The following is an 18,220-nucleotide window of genomic DNA, read 5'->3' on the forward strand; positions in this document are numbered from 1 at the left end:
GGCGGTGGCGCTCGCGGAACCCCAATCTGTCAAAGAGGAATTGCGGAGATAATAGGATTTGGGGAACGGTCGCGACTCATCGCTGGGGAGCGACCCGCGGGGGCTGCTCGGGCACGCACCCAGCGCTTTGCGCCCCCGGCTGCGCGCTCGGAGCCCTGCCCGGTCCGCTCGGGAAGGCGGGGGGGGCACACACACAACAAAACCATAAAGAAAGCAGCATAAAGCGGCCCGGGGGGGGGGGGGTTCCAACAACAACAACCACAAGAACCCAACCCCAAAGCAAAGCACGACCCCCCCCAGCAGCCCCCCAGCAGCCCCCCAGCCGCAGGGGGAGGCGCCGGGGGGGGGGGGGGGGGCCCGCTCGGGGCGCGGCCATCATGGCCGGGGGGGCGGCGGGGCGGGGGCGCGCGGGGGCGGGTGCCCGGGCGCGGGGCGAGCGTGCGGGACGCGGGGCGGGGGCGCGCCGCCCCCGGGTCGTCCCCCCCCTCCCCCCCCCCGGCCCCCGAGCGCCTCCCGGCTCCGCGCCGCCGCCACCGGGGGGCCGGGCACCCCGAGCCCCTCGGGGGGCGGCCGTGTGAAAGGCAGGCTGCGGGCGGGGAGGGGGGAGCGAGGAGGAGGAGGAGGAGGAGGAGGGAGGGAGGAGTGTGTGCGTAGCGGGAGGAGGGGGGGAAGGAAACCCTCATGGAAGTATGAAGGAGATGGTGGGAGGCTGCTGTGTCTGTTCTGATGAGCGGGGCTGGGCGGAGAACCCGCTGGTGTACTGCGATGGACACGGCTGCAATGTGGCGGTGCACCAAGGTAAGCGCCCGGCCCGGCACGGCTCGGCCCGGCACGGCACGGCACGGCACGGCTCGGCCCGGCCCCGCCGCCAGCCCCGGGCCGCGGAGCAGAGCGGGGCCGGGGCCGGGGCCGCCGCCGCTGCCTTCCCCCCGCCGTGCGCCCCGGGAGCGGCGGGGAGGCCGGGGGAGCGGCGGCGGGGGGGGGGGCTTTGTTTTATCCCCATTGTTCCAAATAACGGTGTCGCCGCTGGCCTGCCGCCGCGGAGGAGCCGGGGAGGGGGGACGGAGGACGGGGGGAGCGGAGGTGGCCGTCAGCTGCTCCCGCGGGGGGCACCCACGGGCCGGGGCTCGGGGCGCTGCCCCTTACCGGGGGCGCCGGCAGCGAGCGGCGGCCGCTTCCTTCCGTGGGGGGGGGAACCGGGGGGGGGGCCGCTGCCCGGTGCCCGGGGCCGGTGCCGGGCCCCGGGGGGAGCAGGGGGCAGCGCCCCGAGCCCGCCCCCCCCCCCCCCCCCCCCGCCGCCCCGTGCCCGGGCTCGGCCCGCGGCCGCCCGTGGCCCCGGGTAACCCCCCGGGGGCGGCCGCGGCCCGGGAGCTGCCGCCCCCAAGGGCAGGGAGGGAGCCGGCCCTTCCCCTCCCCGAGATAAGGGCCATTTGCATTTTAAATGACTCGGAGCACGCCCCTCGCACACGCTACCGGGCCGGAAAGTTTGTCCTCGGCACCAGCGCCTGCACGGGTGCGTGTTTGCTGCCGCTTAAACCCAGCAGCGAGGAAGGGCGATGCTGCTGGTTGGTTTGTTTTGAATAACACGAAGGTTTCTGGGCTCATCTGGCATGTCTGTTTTCCCATCTATTATTATCCCATCCATCTCCCCGCGTATCTCCAGCCTCTTCCTGTGCAGGCTCTCCCTCGGTGTCTTGCTGCACGCTCGGGTCTCGGGCCGGGAACCTGTCCTGCGCTGCCTCTCCCCGCCTGCCAGGCCAGGTCTCTGGGTCTGTAGGTTGAGCTTTCTGCTGCTTTTCCTATGTTTGATGTGTCTGTGCTCACATCTTCTGCGAGAGCTCGCTTGCAACCAGGTGACTGAAGGGGAGGTGAAAAGAGGAAGCGAAGCTGGCGGGGGATTTCTCTGCGTTCAGTCAGCGCCTGGGTGTCTCCTGCCATAAAACAGCCCCTCCAGGTTGCCTCCGTGTGACCGGCAGCGTGTAGGGTCTCCCTGCAAGGATGCTTGCTTGTTTTGGTTTTGGTGCTGTAACTCTTCCGTTCTTCCCAAGACTCGTCCAACCACCCGCTGGAGAACGTGTTTCTGCGTAGCTGTTTTTTTGGAGGGAGATTAAGGGCACTGGCATCCTTGTGCTCGCTTCCAAGAGTAACATCAACGCTTCCGTTTGCCGGCTAGAGCGGTCTCCAATCTGCGGTCCGGTTATTCTTGCAGGGTGCCTGCTTGTGGGCCCGCACGGTTACGGAGATGGATGCGCTCGCTGCGAGGCAGCCAAGCGGGTGGGCAGCGTTGGGAGGGTTGGGAGGCGTTAGAAGAGCCTCCAGGAGGGCATCGCTGGGGTGTTGGGGAAGCACAACTGTGTGGTTAGGGCTTGTAGGAGTCCGTCAGGATACAGTAGTTCTTAAGCAGGGTAGCAGTGTGTAGTGGATGTTCAGAATACCTTCAGCCCTCTTTTTAAAGCCTGCTCACAAACCCAGTAGTCGTGTGGTGTTTTGGTGGGCTTTTAGTCACTAAACAGAAGCAAACCACTGTAGAGGTTCAGCTGGGCCTTCTAGTCTCATTCCCTACAACCACACGCTAGGTTTGGTATCTCTTTGTACTGCCTGAATATCTGCAAAACCAAAGTTGTGTTTTGAAATGATTGTGCAGCCCAGTAAAGAACCCTCTGTTTATTTTAAGCTTATGTTATAGCTACACATTAAAGCTGATTTAAAAAAAAAATAGTACAATTTCTGTGACAATAGTTAGTTTTTTCCAGTAAAAAATTCAAAATGTTAACAAAAACATCTGATTGGAAATGAAGACTCTAATAAGATAGTGAAGAACGTTTAGAAATAATATTTTCAACTCTACCCTATTTATGTTCTGCATTTTTCCTTGTTTTCTTCCTTGTTGTCTTTCTTTTTGAAGCAGTGGGCACAGAAGCTTGCACTAGCTCCAGCTGAGTGCTTGCTTTTGGCCCTAAGCCCATTGCTAAAGATGGACCCAAGGCAGGCTCCTCTGTCATTGCTTTCATGTAGTTTCTATTTTCTTGCGTATCTGCCTTGGCTCATCTTGCAGTCACTTCTTTCAGTTTAACTCCACAATCATGTTCATTTTCCTGGCTAAAACAGCATAAAAGACGTTAGAGAGATGGAGAAAACCTATTGGGCGTCGTGTCTGGTCCTTTCCCCAGGGGACATCACAGGATTGCATCCAGCAGGATATTTTCAGATGCTTTGTCCAACCTAGTTTCAGATGTCTCGAGTGACTGGGATTCCATTCCAACCGTCAGCTCGCATTTGGAGGTGGAATAAGGAAAATGTAATTTCTTCTTTCCTAGGAGGCTTCTATACCCTCACCTGGCCACAAATAGCCTTATTTCATACCCCTATCTTTGCCAGCCTCTTGCTTTAAACCTACATGTGTGGTGGCCAAGAGCCCTTTCAGGGTCAGAAAAGCTTCCTCAAGGACTCAACAAAGACCATCCCTGAATGGTGAGAGGGAGAAGGCCACCAAAGAAGGTGAATGGTCTTCGGGAAACGTTGTCCCATCAGAGAAGGGAATGAATTTCAAAGGAATGGAGCTGCAGCTCGCCTAGGGAGACCCTGAGACAATCAGCAGGGATATAGAAAGCTAGAGGGATGCCTGGTGTAGGTGGATAAGAACAACAGTTTTGTTGGGTTATGAGCTGGAGTCTTGTATCAACGCGGAACCCGTTTTGGGGGCTAGTCCTAAAAAACTTGAATTCAGTGCTGTCGGAAGCTACAAAAGGCTGCTGCTGGGTGTGACTTACAAGCCTGAGAGTGTGCAGGGTAAATGCTTTTTTTTTTCTTGATATCTGTGTGAACTCACACTGAGATTACTTCCTTTATGATACTGAGATTTTATCTTGGTCGTTAAAATGCTTAATAGCCATTTATTTCATAGTTTTATATTAAATCACTAGTGACATTTTAAAAGTTAAGGGGTAAGAAATTAGCCTGTTTGTGTTCACTAGGCCAGAACTGGACCTGGTTTATGAAGTGCTGCATTCCCACTTAGCACAGATTTTTATAAGGATATTTTATACTGGGTGTGAGCTTATTTATAAGCTTGAATAAATGTATCACACTGGACCTCTTGCAAAGGGCTGTCCGCTGTTGCAGGGTGTGGAAACTGGAACGGGGAATAAAATGCTGCTTAGATGTGATTTTTGTTTTTGTTACCAATCTCTGACTAATAACAGCTTTGGCAAACTTTTATATACAGCTGAGAAATTAACAGCCAATTTAAAGACAATCAAATGAACTCTCTCTGCTTTTCTTCCAGCTTGTTATGGAATTGTCCAGGTTCCTACTGGACCGTGGTTCTGTCGGAAATGTGAATCTCAAGAGAGAGCCGCCAGGGTGGTGAGTACAGAGCACACTTGTACTTACACGGAACGAGTTGGTTCAGAGCCCTTCACGCCTCTGCTGGAAGCAGCGTGGTCCACTGACGAAAGTGACGGAGCCTGGCATTCGGCACTGCTGTGGTTGCAATCCCAGCTCTGCCTGTAGCCTGCAATATAACTTTGGACAAGGCGTTCACCCCTCACCTATCTGAGAAACTACTTCTCTTCTAAAATCTTTCCCCTCGTTTCTTGTTTATACAATAGAAATAATTATGTCAAACAGCTTTATAAAGCATTCTTAGCCATTTTGATGAAAACGCTGCCAAAGGTACTTTTAAGCAAGTTATCAGTGATGAAACTTTTGCATCTAGGGACCTCGATCTTCTAAAAAATAATGACGTTCCTCTTGAAGGTGGCTTCCCTGCAGTTTTTTCTATACAGCTTCTCAGAAAGTTTTGGAGTGGAGGAAAGTTGTTACCACCTGAGATGCTGCTGTACAGGGTATGTTGTCGTACTGACAGACAGGATGAGCTGGCATTCATATCTCGTGTGCAGCAACAGTCTCCTGCATAAAGTCTTCTGTGTTTGTTAAATAGCAGAGAAAATGACAGGAAGCTGGATCAGGTTTTAGTTTCTGTCTAAGTAGCAATTTAGCAGTATGGAACACTTTGCGAATGTTCTTAATTAATTCTGGCATTTCCCGGTGAGGCAGGAAAGTGGAAACAATCAGGCCAGGACTGCCTCTTAGGCCCGTCTATGTGGCAAAGTTATTTGTGCAGTAAACTAGACTGTGAGTTTATAGCACACCAGCTACTCTGCAACTTCCCATGTGAACCCTTATCAGATACAGCTACACCAACCAGCTGCTGAGGGGCCAGGGTATAGATCTTTACCACGTTAGTTATGCCAGAGGCGCTGCTTTTGCCATGCAGTAAATTTGAGACAGTTTCCCCCCTTCACTTCCTTAAAAAAAATCAATGTACATTAAACTTTGGCTTTTTCAAATATGGAATGCCTCAACCAGCACAAACAACACTTATTAATATCTGCACTGCCTTCTGAACTGGTTTAGCCATTTTTTTCTAAAGTACACCTAGTGAAAGTACCTAGTGAAGCTGATGTAGGTGACCTCTGAATATGCGGATCTGTGCAGAATGGAGCAAATAGCGTGCTCCATCTCAGCTGGGCTCTCTGCTTGCTGCAGTACAAAAGTTTAATCTGTTTCACAGATGGGCGAAGAACTTGGCAAAGATGAGTGAATGGGGGAATTAGGTATCTGTACCATGCTTTATACATTGCATTAACTCATTCCTCATTGGAAGTGGGAGTGTAAACAAGACCAGACTTTCAGACCTGAGCTCTTTTGCCTTTGTAAGATGCTGCTTTTATGCGCACTGCAGTAAAGAAGATCAAATGTGTCTTTGAGTGCTTTTACATCCTGCAGATAGTTTCATAGTAAAGAAAGGAATTTGGATTTCATGAGCCTCCTTCCCCCCTGTCTCCCAGCCATGCAGGCAAAGAGAAGCTCTTCGGTGTTAGCTACAACTCAGTGTAAGCTGTAGTAGTGCATGTACACACAAGTCCTCCTCACCTGTGCTCATCGCAAGGATTCTAACTTTTCTCTTGCACTTTAGACACTTCAAACTGCCTCCAAGGTATCAAGAAAACAATACCCCTGCAGGTGGCTCCTTATTTAACTTGCCCTCAGTGAAATCTGTTAGACAATGCGTGGTGGGCTTCAGTCATGCCATTCAGTCCGTGGCATTCAGCCCTGCTAGTATAACAACTGAACAGTGATAATCTTCCTTCCTAAGCAGAGCTGGGGATGATTTCCTATCTAAATCCTTCACCTTTTCAGTTAAACGCCAGCAGTCATAGCAACAGACACGCAAATGGGTAAATACATAAAAAGAATCTACTTCTTTGATGTAGGGAACAGCATGATCAGAGTAAGGGAAATGAGTCAGGTCTTATGAGATCTGTGCATGGCTGTGCTGCTAACACGCTGTTTGAATCTGTGCTCCATGGTCCAGCGAGGCTGGAAGGTGTGGCTCTTCACTGCCCGGGGGTTTCATTGCACCTCTCTGTGCCTGGCTTTCTCCAGCTGTAAAAGCAGCGTTATCAGCCTGCAGACACTGCCTTGATGGTCTTGAATGAGAGATACTGCTACGTGAGCGCAAAATACACTGTCAACAGCAGGATGAATTGATATTCGTATTTCTTTCACAATGACTGTGTGGCAAACTCCTTTGCAAAACAGCAGTGTTTGTCTTCCCACATCTGCCTTCATAGAAGAATCTTAAAGCAGTTTACAAGCTTAGTCCATAACAAGCGTATTTATTGGCTAAATATTGATACTTTTACTTTGAAAATGAGATATGAAGGCACAAAGATTGTTGCTCTCCTTAGTACTTTAAAACATCCCAATTTCTGTGTCTCTCCTTTAGAGAGACTCCATCTCTTCAGTTTTGGAAGGAGAGCTCAGGAGCCCTGACTTGGGTTGTCAGGTCTAATGGCTTGGTGCTCTGTCCCTGAGTTAGAAGCCCTAGGGGGTCAGAAACTCTAACCTTCGCCATCACAACCTGGTTTTAATCAACCAGCTCTGTTCTTTTCCCAGAGTTGAAATAAAAATGCTGGAGACTTCCTTGGCCTATGCAGGTTGAGTGAAAGGAAGAGGTACCGCTAATCCTTGCTCATAACCTCTCCTTAGATGCGCAGGTCCCTAAAGGATGCTGTGGACACTATTGTGCTTACAGTAAGCAACTGAAAGCCCATCCACTTTGTAATCAAATTGTCTAGGAAGCCCGGTGAGCTGCAATGGCCAGAGGGCACTCATGTGAGGGATCATGTGAAGGCTTTAGCTGTCATTTAGAGGCAGGGCTATTAAAAGTCTTGTGTGGGGCCGATGGAGCTGTTAACCCCTCTTGTTACAATCAGAGCTTTGCTAATCGCGTGGTGGGAGAGCTGCTTTGATCTGAGGGGTGGAGGGGAGAGCGGAGGGGCCTTTTCAAGTGCAAATTTCTTATTACAGTGTCTCAGTTAACCCAGTTCTTTCTCTGTCTTGGCTTTGCCGGGCTTTCTGTGGTAATTGTGAGAGCTGCTCTCCAGTGCCCTGCCTGTCTGGACCCAACCAGGAGCAAAGTGAATCACCTCCTGTGGCCAGACACATATTTCAAGCAAAGTTGCGGGGAAAGTGTGATGGGCTGCCAATGGCATTGGTCTTCGTCCTCTCACCTCTTGTTTATACATTATCACAGGAATTTCATGTTTGCCAGAGGTACCTATTTGGCATCCCCACACACTTGACTCCACTGAGAACTGGACTGAGCCTCCCTGCTGCCCAAAGCATTGTGATCGTATTTATTGTGTCAAGAGGTAAAATGACAGCAGAGGAAACATTGAGTTTCCTTGAGGACGACCACCTTTGTGGAAGGTCCTCGGGGACAGCTCAGCAGCAGATGTTTTTGCTGGAGGCCAGTTACTGCTCAGTACACGGGTGCTTGTTGTGGCACAGAGCACCTGCCCCGTCACACATGGGGCTTGCCGGAGCTGGGTGGATGTAGCGGAGCAGCGGCAGCATGCATGCCCCACACACTCATACCGGTACAGCTGCCGTCTCGCTTCGATACCAGGCAGCTCATTTCAAAACTTTCTGATGAAGCACATTTTTCACAGAAAAACAGCTTTTTTGTTGGTGTTTTTCTTCTTTTTTTTTTTTTTTTTTCACAAATCAGACATTTCCGCTAGGGAAGGAAAAGGGCTGTATGTCACAGGTTTTCAGGCTTTCTAAGCAGGCGCAGAAAAGTCAAACAAAACAATAAAAGCATAGAAATTTTCCCTGACTGATGTCACGAGAAAACAATGACCATTTCCTGGGAGGAGCCCTTGGGGCTGCGAGAGCGTCCCTCGTGTGTGGCAACGTGCCCCGAAACCACCTCAGGGCTTCAAAAGGGCTTTATGGCCCAGGGAAAGCTGCACATGGCGATGGCCCGACATGGAGGTGAGGACGGGCAGGCAGGACCGCAGTAGTGAGGGGGGAAATGGAGCGCAGGCGTCGCCACCTGCTCTGAGGTAGGAATGGCACCGAGGGCCGCGGCACTGGGCTTATCTGGCTCTTGCCATCATGCCCTGCCGGCGTCTCTCTGTCCCCTCATCTCTCCCTTGTCGGGTGTGCGTGGGGTGGGGTGAGGCCCTTCTGCCATAGCCCTGAGGAGAGCCCACTGAAGTGGGTTTGGGCCGCTGCTGGCCTTGGAGGCCTCGGTGTCCTGCAGACGTAGCATGAGGGGGCATCTCCCCTCACCTCCATCCACCCTGTGGCTGCTGGCCCTGGGTGGAAGAACTGGTGATTCCCCCTCATAGCTGTCCCCAAAAGCAGCCATTAGTGACCAGGCACGGAGTGAGGCGTTGAGCCATTGCTATCCCTCACAGCCTGTCATGGTGCTGGGCCTGTGCCCCCCTACCCACCATGTCAGGGCTGAGGGAGCTCCCTGCACCCTCCCATGTGTCAGGGACCCACCAGCACCAATGCTCCCCTCACTCTCTCCCTATTCCAACTCAGGCCCCCTGGCCTGGGGCTGGGGAAGCGGGGTGTCCACCCGCCAGCCCCAGGCGTTGGGACCGGGCTTATCATGGCCCCTGCACCCCGCTGGTGAATGTCACAACTGCCTCACTCAGCATTCATGAGACTGGCTGGAAAAAATATCGCAAGAGAAAGAGAGAAGGAAGGAAAGGGGCAAAGATAGATAATGGCTTTTCTTTATTTGCCTTTTGCTCTCTGAGTCACGGTTTTCAGTTTTACTTCGCAACCGCAAGGACTAAAACTTCTTTTCTAAAAGCCCTGTGAAAGTCAAGGTTCGCCTGCAGCCCTGTGGCTCTTGGGCTGAGGCTTTAAATACATCCTCGTCACACAGGACGATATCGAGCTGTGTCACAGTATCTTTTTGTACCCAAACCGCTTTCAGCCCTTCTTCCACTTCCTCTCTTTGAAAGCAGCCCCATCTTTTATAAGCGTGTTTTAAATTAATCATCTCTTTTCTGGCCCCATGCACCTGGGAGTTAGATTAAACTTGTTGTTTCTGCTTAATTTCAAGAGATGTGAACTGTGTCCCCACAAAGATGGAGCCCTGAAACGGACCGACAACGGAGGTAAGTACTTCTGCGTGGAGCCGGTATGTCTTGCAGTGCCTCTCGGCAGCTGTCCCAGGTGCAATTTTTTTTTCCGAGCCTATGTCACCAGAAAGGGAAGGCTGGAGGCTCCAGAGGAATGAAAACACTCTGCCTTTTCTTACAAAACTTCACCTTCTGAAATCACCATGGCGAGAAGACCTTTCCCTGGGGGGATATCTGACCGACCTCTGGCTGGCATCGAAGCAGAGCCCCTGAAATGTGCTGTTTCTTGAGGTTAACCCTGCAGGAATTAGTGCATGATATGTCATTGTTTATGGAAAGGTGGAAGTTGCTGAGTTATTTGCCTCAGTGATGTGATCCTCATGTTAATGGAGCCTCAGCCTTGAGTTCCTGTCCAAGAGTAGGGGACCAGGACACAGCAAAGGTGTTTCTCTCTGTGGGACTTACTTGCTCATCATTGCTGCTTGTCAGCCTCTGGTACTGTGAAGTACCGTGGAGTCTGATTTCAGTTGTCAGAGCTAGCAGCTATTGATGCTGCTGGCTGTATGGATCAAACTTGTTTTTCCTCAAAATCTTCTTATTTTTCAGAAAAGCCTCTCTACCTACCTGCCACTTACCTTAATACACTAAGGGCTAAATTAGACAAGGAGGTCTTTATTATAATAGGTCCCATATTTAGAGAAGAAGCCCTAAGTCCAGGATATTTCGTAAAAGTGTCCATTAGGGCTGGTCATAAATACTGAGAGCCTTAGTGCGGTAGTAAAAGTACCATGTTGGGGGATTGTTTTATAACTACATAGCATCTTCTTCCAAACATGTTATTATGTGGTTTGGTCAGGTCCCTGTAGACAGGCACAAGAAGTGTTATAACCATGCCACTATACAGAATTATATAGACTGAGTACTTACAGCACTGTATGATTCCATATTCGTGGAGCTTGGTTCTGCCTGCCCAACTGAATCCATCCTAATTCTAGGTAAATCTTTCCAGTGCAGTAGGCATACCAGTATAGATCGTCCCCCAAAGGCTCCTGACCTTCAAGCTTTCTCAGTTCTGTCCTGATCAGATGGTATTTTGATTTACACGTTTGATTTGGGAAGTGTCTTGGTGGATTTAGGTTTTAATCTAACTTGGCCTGCTGAAAAAGAGCCTTCTTTAACCATTGATAGCAGCCAATAAAGGGAGCTTTGTTTCCACTGGCATGGGACTACATGTCAAACTTGTCCCATCAGCGTCATTTACTGTTTGGATGCTTTTCTGGGTTTGGTTAGGTCTTCAGCTCTGGGTCTTAAGTCCTGACGGAATGTTTTTAAGGGCAGTGAGTGCTGTACCTTTCTTTTCTCAAAGAAATCTCTGCTTTCTTATTGCATCTGGAGGTGGTATCTGTCTATCTTTCTCCCACAAAGGATTTGATTCCTAACCAAGTTACAACAAGCAGTATTTCAAATCTAGCATCTAACTTAAGTTGGCTTCCTTCCTATATCCTCCTCCTCCTTTCCCTCCCGTGCTTGTCTGCAGCCTTGTCTGAGTATAAGACTCTGCTGGGTTGCCCCATGTGAATCTCTGCTCTCTGGCTTGTTTGCTTCTCCAGGGTGGGCCCACGTTGTCTGTGCTCTGTACATCCCAGAGGTGCAGTTTGCCAATGTGCTCACCATGGAGCCAATTGTCCTGCAGTATGTACCCCACGACCGCTTCAACAAGGTAAGGCCTTCTCCTTCTCCTGCTGTCCCAAATGTACTTGCCCTGCCTTGCTTTTCTGAGGTCGTCTTAGTCCTCCATGTCTCCTGTCCAATTTGTTTTAATTTCCAGGTACTTAGATCCCTTTAAAAATAACTAACAATGTAAATGTAAATTTTCTTGGAAATAACTTTTGATGTTCTGTTTTCCTCTCCCTTAACTTGGCAACCTGAGCAACCGCACCACTCCTTGGAGCTGCATGTTGGTTAATCAATATTTTGGTCAGACCCAGTTGTTATTTGGGGAGAAAAAGAAGATGCATAAGTTTTGTGCATGCGACCGAGAAATAACCCAGAACAGCTGTCGTAGGAGGGAGATGACTAGACACGAGTTATAAGTTCTCGAAGGCTTTGCCTCCTGGAGAAGAGTGAGAGTAAAGTAGACTACCTCTTTGAGTGACCATTTTTCCTTTTTTGCAGACCTGCTACATCTGTGAAGAGCAGGGCAGGGAGAGCAAAGCAGCCTCTGGAGCATGCATGGCCTGTAATCGGCATGGCTGCCGGCAAGCTTTCCATGTCACCTGGTGAGTTGCCCCCAGTATCATTCCAGGAACGGCCCCAGCTATTGGTTTTGCTGCTACGGTTTTGAGGCTGCACCAAACAGGTGGCATGGGGTTTTGGGCAAACCATACTGCTTTTATTTTAGGCAAGGGGTATCTCATCCTTGCTCAATTTGTGACGGGAACTTCCCCAGGAAGGCCGAGGTTTCACCAGCAAGCCTTCCTTGGTGAGAATGAAGTCTGGGGATTTCCCTAGGACTGTGTGGAATTCGAGAAGAGATGAGTCACAATCCAGGAATGTTCCTTTTCAGCGCAGCACATACAAAAGTATCATCTAGATGATGTGATTTTAAGGGCTGATATCCTCGTGTACTCTGCAGCCTGAAAACAACACTGCCTGTCAGTAGAACGTGGGGATTCCCAGCTTTATGTTGATTCCTTGTTCATGATATGCATTTTGTTGGAATTGTTACTGATCGCCCAGGCCTTAAGAAAGACAGAAATTGCAAAACAATTTGGCAGGAAAGTACTGACAATTTTAAAGATCTTGATATGAATTATAAATAGTCTGAACTCTTTTCATGGTCTTTGAAAGCTATTTGCCAAGCAGGACAGGAGACTTCAAGACCTTGCCTGGGTATCTTGAACTGTGTTTTGCTTGTTGATGGGATATGTTTTCTGTCTGTACAGTTTGCATTATCCTCCTCTTGATTTCGTGTATTTCAGTGCCCAGATGGCTGGCCTCTTATGTGAAGAGGAAGTCCTAGAAGTCGACAATGTCAAATATTGTGGCTACTGCAAGTACCACTTCAATAAAATGGTGAGTTTCTTCATCCCTTCAATGGATTTTATTTTAAGGCATTGTCTTCGTCCTAGATTGTATCTGTGCTCTGAGCAGTAAGAAATGCCAGGAATACATAAACAAGGTCTGCAGGATGCTTCTCTTTTCAGCCATTCAGACAGAGTCACTTAGGAATAAAAATAAATTTATTTATTGCATTTTTATAGCATCTTTAGACTCATTTTCAAAACCACAGGCTTAATTCTTCCATTTGCTTTCCCTGACCCGGTTTGTATGTTTGAAGAAGTAGTCCCAAGAAGTCGAATGAATGTTTTTTCTTAGAAGAAAGATGCTAAAGCACTGCCCCTAGTGTAAGAGGCAGCTTGAGACAGGAAAACAGAGCATCCAGGGAGTTAGTGTACATCAGGCCCCCTGGGCAGGAGGGTGTAACACAGAACAGCCCAAACTTCTGCCTGAGGACAGGGGCAGTCCAGAAGAGACCGGAATCATTCACAGATGGTTTGAGGGATATTTGGGGCAAAGGATTTCCCCCTATTATTTACAGGACTGAGAGGAACCCTTTCCCTGTTCTGCATAATTAGTAGACACCTGCTCTCCCCCCTGCAGCAAAAAGGAAACTTGATCCTCTCCGTACAGGTTTATCTGTCAGTGGCTCCTTTGTTGCTGGCTTTCCCCACTTTCCTTTCTTCTTATCAGTGCTGTCACATGCAGTGACTGATGTCTTGAGCTTCCCCTCAAAGTCAAACTGGAGGACACCTTCCCTGCCCTTCAGGTACCCTCAGTATCTGATACAAGTGTAGCTCTGTATCAGATTTACTGATGTTGAGATAGATAGCAGGATTTCTGCTAGCGCCTGGAGTCTGAGAACAGAGCATCCTTCCATGCACATACACCCCCGCACCCCACGCAAGACCAAAACACAGACGCTGCTGCTCAGGAGGACTGACTTGTCTACACGATATTGCTGCTGCCACTTATCTTGTTGTTTACAGAATGGTCTCTTAGCTGCTGTGCCTTTCTTCTTGGAAGCGTCAGTGTGCATGGGTCACCAAAACCCCAGGATTTTTAGGAGTTTTATAATTTGGTCCTGCATCTTGTAGACAAGCCATTTACCATAGCATTGCTCACTGTAACAGTGAAGGCCGGACTCTATAACAGTTTCTTCTCTCTCTCCCTGTCTCCCATCCCTGTCGTCCATCTCTTCCCTTCCCCACTTACCTCAGAAGACCTCACGTCACTCTGGAGGGAGCTCCTTCATTGCTGGAAGACGGAGTCGATCCACGTCCCCTGCTCAAGAGAAGCATGTATCCCACCACGAAAGGCCAAAGAAGGTAAGATCTGCACAGAGTTGTCACTTCAGAGCCAGAGTCATGTGGGATGGAGGTGAGAAGGGGAAGAGTGTGCAGAGAGCACTGATGCCTTGCTTCTCAGGTGAGCCCTGACTCTGCAAAGAGTTTCACAGTCAGAGGTGTGAACAGTGGTTGTGTTTCTAAACACAACTCTAGAAATGTGTATGTAAATGGAGCGGCACAGCCACGGGGAATGTGGAGCCAAGTTTTTGTGTTCAGATTATGCCAGAGGGGTCTTGGCAGAACACACTTAGGAAATGTGCGACTTTCACATTTCTAACTCCTGGCAGGTCCGCTTTGAGGATGACATTGTGCTACGGTTTCCAGCTACTGAGTTGATCTGTGTGGAAGTACTTCGGGCTGTGGTTTTAAACGCAGCAGCTCAGGAACATAAACGCGAGGTCATTGTCCTCAGATCCCAGAGTCCAAGCTTTAGAGGACTGATTAGCAATCTGCATTGTGGCCAGCAGGTTACGTGTAGGCAACAACAGTAGCTAGTATAGCTTAGGTAGTACATTGTTAGTCAGATTGGCCACCTGCTTCAAATCTACTTGTGAAAACAATTTTTTTTTGCTGAACAAGTATTTAGAAGAGCACTGAATGCCAGATCTGACAGGTACAACAGTTATTTGTTTAACTGTGCAGGTTAAGGCATACTCATCACAACTGCTGCAGTGTTACAGGACATGTTAACAGCACACCAAGGTTCATAATTAACCAGCTGACTCACGTGATGAAGGCTCATATTTCAAGGAAAAACAGCAGTGAATGTGTAAGACAGAATCCCACCAGACTTTGGGGTTCTGACAGGGGTGCAGGTTCTGGTGTGGAAGGATCTATACCGAAATAAATGAGGAGACCAGAGGCTTGTGAACTGTTTATTATTTTAAAAAATAAATAGCTCTGATAGGTGGGACACATGCTTTATGGAGTGTTTAGGTTCTAATGCAAGTGGCAGCAAAGTAAGAAATCTTCCCTGTCCGTTGATGGGTACAGCTTTTATACCAAGAATCCTCAAAGTAGTACCGCCGTCCTCCTTTGCACCCCATCTATCCAAAACAGTGCTGTAGGCTCTGGAGCACAAATAACTTAATGCAGGAATACTTTCAGGATGGTCAGATAGTTTTTAATACTTTATGGGCCAGATCCTGTTTTTTGCTAGGAGAAATCCAGAATTACTCCACCAAGAAACCTCTAGGTTTAATCCACTGTGGTCAAAAGCCAAATTTACCCTGTTGCATAACCCAGTTGGTGCTTCCCGTGTGAATTTTTTAAGTCTTGCTTTAGGTGTCTGGCCGTCTACTTGTTTGTTTGTTTGTTTGTTTGTTTCTGTCTTGTTGCAGTAGACGTCCTCACAATCAATACATCATTACGAATAGTAATAATAGTGACCCACATCCAGGAACAGCCCAGTGACATGCTGGTGGGTTTTGTGGCTGAAGGCTGATGGATCCCAGCCCAGTTTCCCAGGGACAAGGGCATCCAGGCTTTCAAAAGCAGCGCGGCCATCAGTTAATACCTGCTGGCACCCTTCTGGCAGGCCCAGCTGAGAGCCCATAAACCGTGTGGGCAGGAAAGCCAGCTCCCTCTTTATTTACAGAGGTTATCCCGCAATACCTGGGTCGGAGCGCTGCCCACCTTGCCCACTCGGTGTCTGGGGAGCCTGCCCAAGTCCTACCCGATAGGTGGCAAACAGGCAACCCCCCCCTTCCCAGGCTGCACGTCCAAAGCCGTGCCTACCCCGCTGTGACACCAAGGCAGTAAATTTCCAACTGCCGGCGAGGCTGAAAAACGTATTTGGAGTATTTACTCCCCTTGTGTGCTCAGCTGCTGCGAGGCGAGGAGGAGGGAGAAAGAGCATCTGTGCCGCGGGCCGGGAGCAGCGCTTGGCACAAGGTTGGCGCTGCGCTGGAACGCGTTATTTTTAGCAGGCGGAGGGGGCGGCGAGAGGGCAGGATCGGGGTGATTGGCGGCGGATTTGAGAGCTCAGCTGTAATTATAACGGGCAGACGGTGCGGGTCCAAGGCTGGGGGCTGGAAGCGGGTTTCTATATTTGCGCAGCTTCTGGTGGCGGGGTGGGAGCGCGGTCTCGTGGCCGGCAGGTAGGGCAGGGGAGCGCCGCTTCCCAGCTCTGGCTGGAAAGCAGGTCAGCGCCAGGGGGAGAGCGAAAACAGGAGGACTGCGGGTTTATTTATAGGCTTCTCAGTGGCGCTTGCCACTATTGTTACCCTCTGGGTTCCTCACAAACGTGCAGAGACTCCGTCTCGCTGCTGCCTCACTGCTCTCCCCTCCTGGCTGCTCGTTGCGCTTTGAGCAGCGGGTCTGGCGGGGGCCCTGTCAGGGCTGGGGTCGCTTGGCACAGCCACAGCCGAGTGCAAGATCTTCTCCTTCCTCTTACAGAGGGGGAGTCGGCCCGGAGAGGGGCACGAGGTGTGCAAAGGAGCTGGCGTGGGCAGGGTGAGGAAGGCTGCCGGAGGTGCTGGGCTGTTTGCAGGTCCGGGGGGGGTGCTGGGGTGCAGGAGGGACGTGTGCGAGGCCGTGTGAGCACGCAGACTTTAAAGGGGTGCCCGAGAAGGGGGTTGGACTTCCCAGAGGGTTTCGCAGTACGTGACCGGCAGTGCGCGATCGACTTGCACGTGTTTCAGGGGAACTGGGCGCGCCGCTGCGCTGACCAGAAGCGGAGCGGTTTTGTCTTGAGCCCGTCCAGCTGCACGGCCGGCCGGTCCCATCCTGCAGAGCCGCAGGCGGTGCTGGGGAGCTGAGCACTCGCCGGCAGAGCAAAGCGCGTGCGAGTCCCCGGGCTGCAGGTGCTCCCGGCTCCCCCTGCACGAGGAGCTCAGCGCCCGACAGCTCCCTTCCAGCGCGGGGCTCCGGCTGTTTTCTTAGGCTTGGTGGAGGAAACCTGACCAAGTGAGGGGCGCCGGATTTAACCCGCTGGCTTCAATGGAGCAGGAAGACAGCAAAGACTCAGGATTTGGACTCCTAAGCCCTTCTGTAAAGCAGCTTGGCATTTGTGAGGAGTCTTGTTCTCTGCGGGACAAGGGACAATTGTGATGCGGGACTGCAACCAGCATCAGGATCCCCCCGCCCCTCGCAGGCACAAATGATACCAGTCCAAGCATTTCCTTCTGTGCTGTCGTGAAAATGGGAAAGCTCCAGGCTTTGGGTTTTCCTCGGAACATACCAGGCCTTAGAGAAACCAAACCCATTTATTTCTTTGGGCTTGGTATTGCAATGTGTGCGCTGTACTCTGTGGGAGCCTTCGCAGGGTTTGTTTAAAAAAAGAAAGAAGAAAGAAAGAAAGAAAGAAAACAATAGCTAAATACCAAGAAAACGCTGGGTGACGCACAGGGGTTGAATGAAGTACAGATGTTCTGTCACCTATATTGTCTGCTGGAAATGCACAGAAAAAAATCACCACGCTCCATGGAATGAAGTCTGTCCCACCAGGAGCGGGCGAGCACAGACTCCGAAGCCCTGCGACATCCTGAGGCACAAACCCCACGAGGAGAGGCCTCATCCAGCGTTGTTCTTAGAGAGCACGTGGAACCCACGGGCAAAATCAGGGGACTTTTTAATTTTGGATAGGGGACGGAGGAGCGGTCCCTGTCCCGGAACACACCTTGAGCTCCTGAACTGCCTCCCTAGCTGCAGGGGGGACTTTATGGGGACACCAGGCCTGTGGCTGGCCTGCCCCCTTCTCCCTGCAGCCCCCAGTCCCTTGGTGGCTGAGCAGATGCACGGCAGAGCCCCCTTCCCCACTGCCTGCCTGTCTGTCTGTCTGTCTAGCCCTGGTGCCAGCAGAGGAAATGAGCCACACTGAAATTCAGCACACTGGAGAAGTTGTACTGGGCTGAAACCTAAACCCGCTGGGTTCTGTGAGGGGCTTTGTGCTTGCCTCCGAGCTGGTGGTGCAGGTCTGCCTCTCGGATCTTTGTTTCCACGCAGGCACCGAGGAGCCAAGCGGACGTTTTTTTCCGATCGGGATGCAGATGGCTGCTTGCGAGACCAGCACAGCGTTTTGGGGAGGGAGTATTGAACCGAGATCTGCTCTAATCGGTCAGATCTAGCCACAGTAGCCTTGCTTTGTAGCATCCTTGCCTGGCTTGCTGGGGCCTCTTGTCGTGCAGGTGCTTAGCCAGCCCCAGCCAGTCCTTCAGTTAGCAGGGGTGCAGTGATAAGTTATCACAGCGCAAAGCCCAGCGAGGGCTGGCCACGCGTCCTTGTGTAAAAACTCATCCCCTCGGGGCGGCTCAAAGCAAACCTGCAAAATCCTGAGTGCGAGCGAGGCTGCAGGCAGGGGTTTGGTGCCCCTCTGCCCGGTGCTGCCTTCCTCCTCACTGCGGCTGCCATGGCTGC

The 18,220-nt window shown here is 51.0% G+C and overlaps 1 protein-coding gene across 2 annotated transcripts in view; it reads left to right on the forward strand.

Annotated features, from left to right (window-relative positions):
- The first annotated feature begins 580 nt into the window (after window positions 1-580).
- MLLT6 (MLLT6, PHD finger containing) overlaps window positions 581-18,220 on the forward strand; it is a 45,328-nt gene continuing 27,688 nt past the window's right edge. The window contains exons 1-7 of one of the 2 annotated variants that reach the window (XM_083808779.1): window positions 581-798; window positions 4,286-4,365; window positions 9,437-9,491; window positions 11,066-11,175; window positions 11,631-11,734; window positions 12,437-12,530; window positions 13,736-13,843. In XM_083808779.1, coding sequence (XP_083664905.1) covers window positions 690-798; window positions 4,286-4,365; window positions 9,437-9,491; window positions 11,066-11,175; window positions 11,631-11,734; window positions 12,437-12,530; window positions 13,736-13,843 — 660 coding nt within the window. In that variant the 5' untranslated portion in view covers window positions 581-689. The remainder of the gene's footprint in view (window positions 799-4,285; window positions 4,366-9,436; window positions 9,492-11,065; window positions 11,176-11,630; window positions 11,735-12,436; window positions 12,531-13,735; window positions 13,844-18,220) is intronic. The other variant, XM_083808780.1, reaches the window with a different exon arrangement.

This window comes from Anser anser, assembly GCF_964211835.1.
Source record: "Anser anser genome assembly, chromosome: 23".
Lineage (NCBI taxonomy): Eukaryota > Metazoa > Chordata > Aves > Anseriformes > Anatidae > Anser > Anser anser.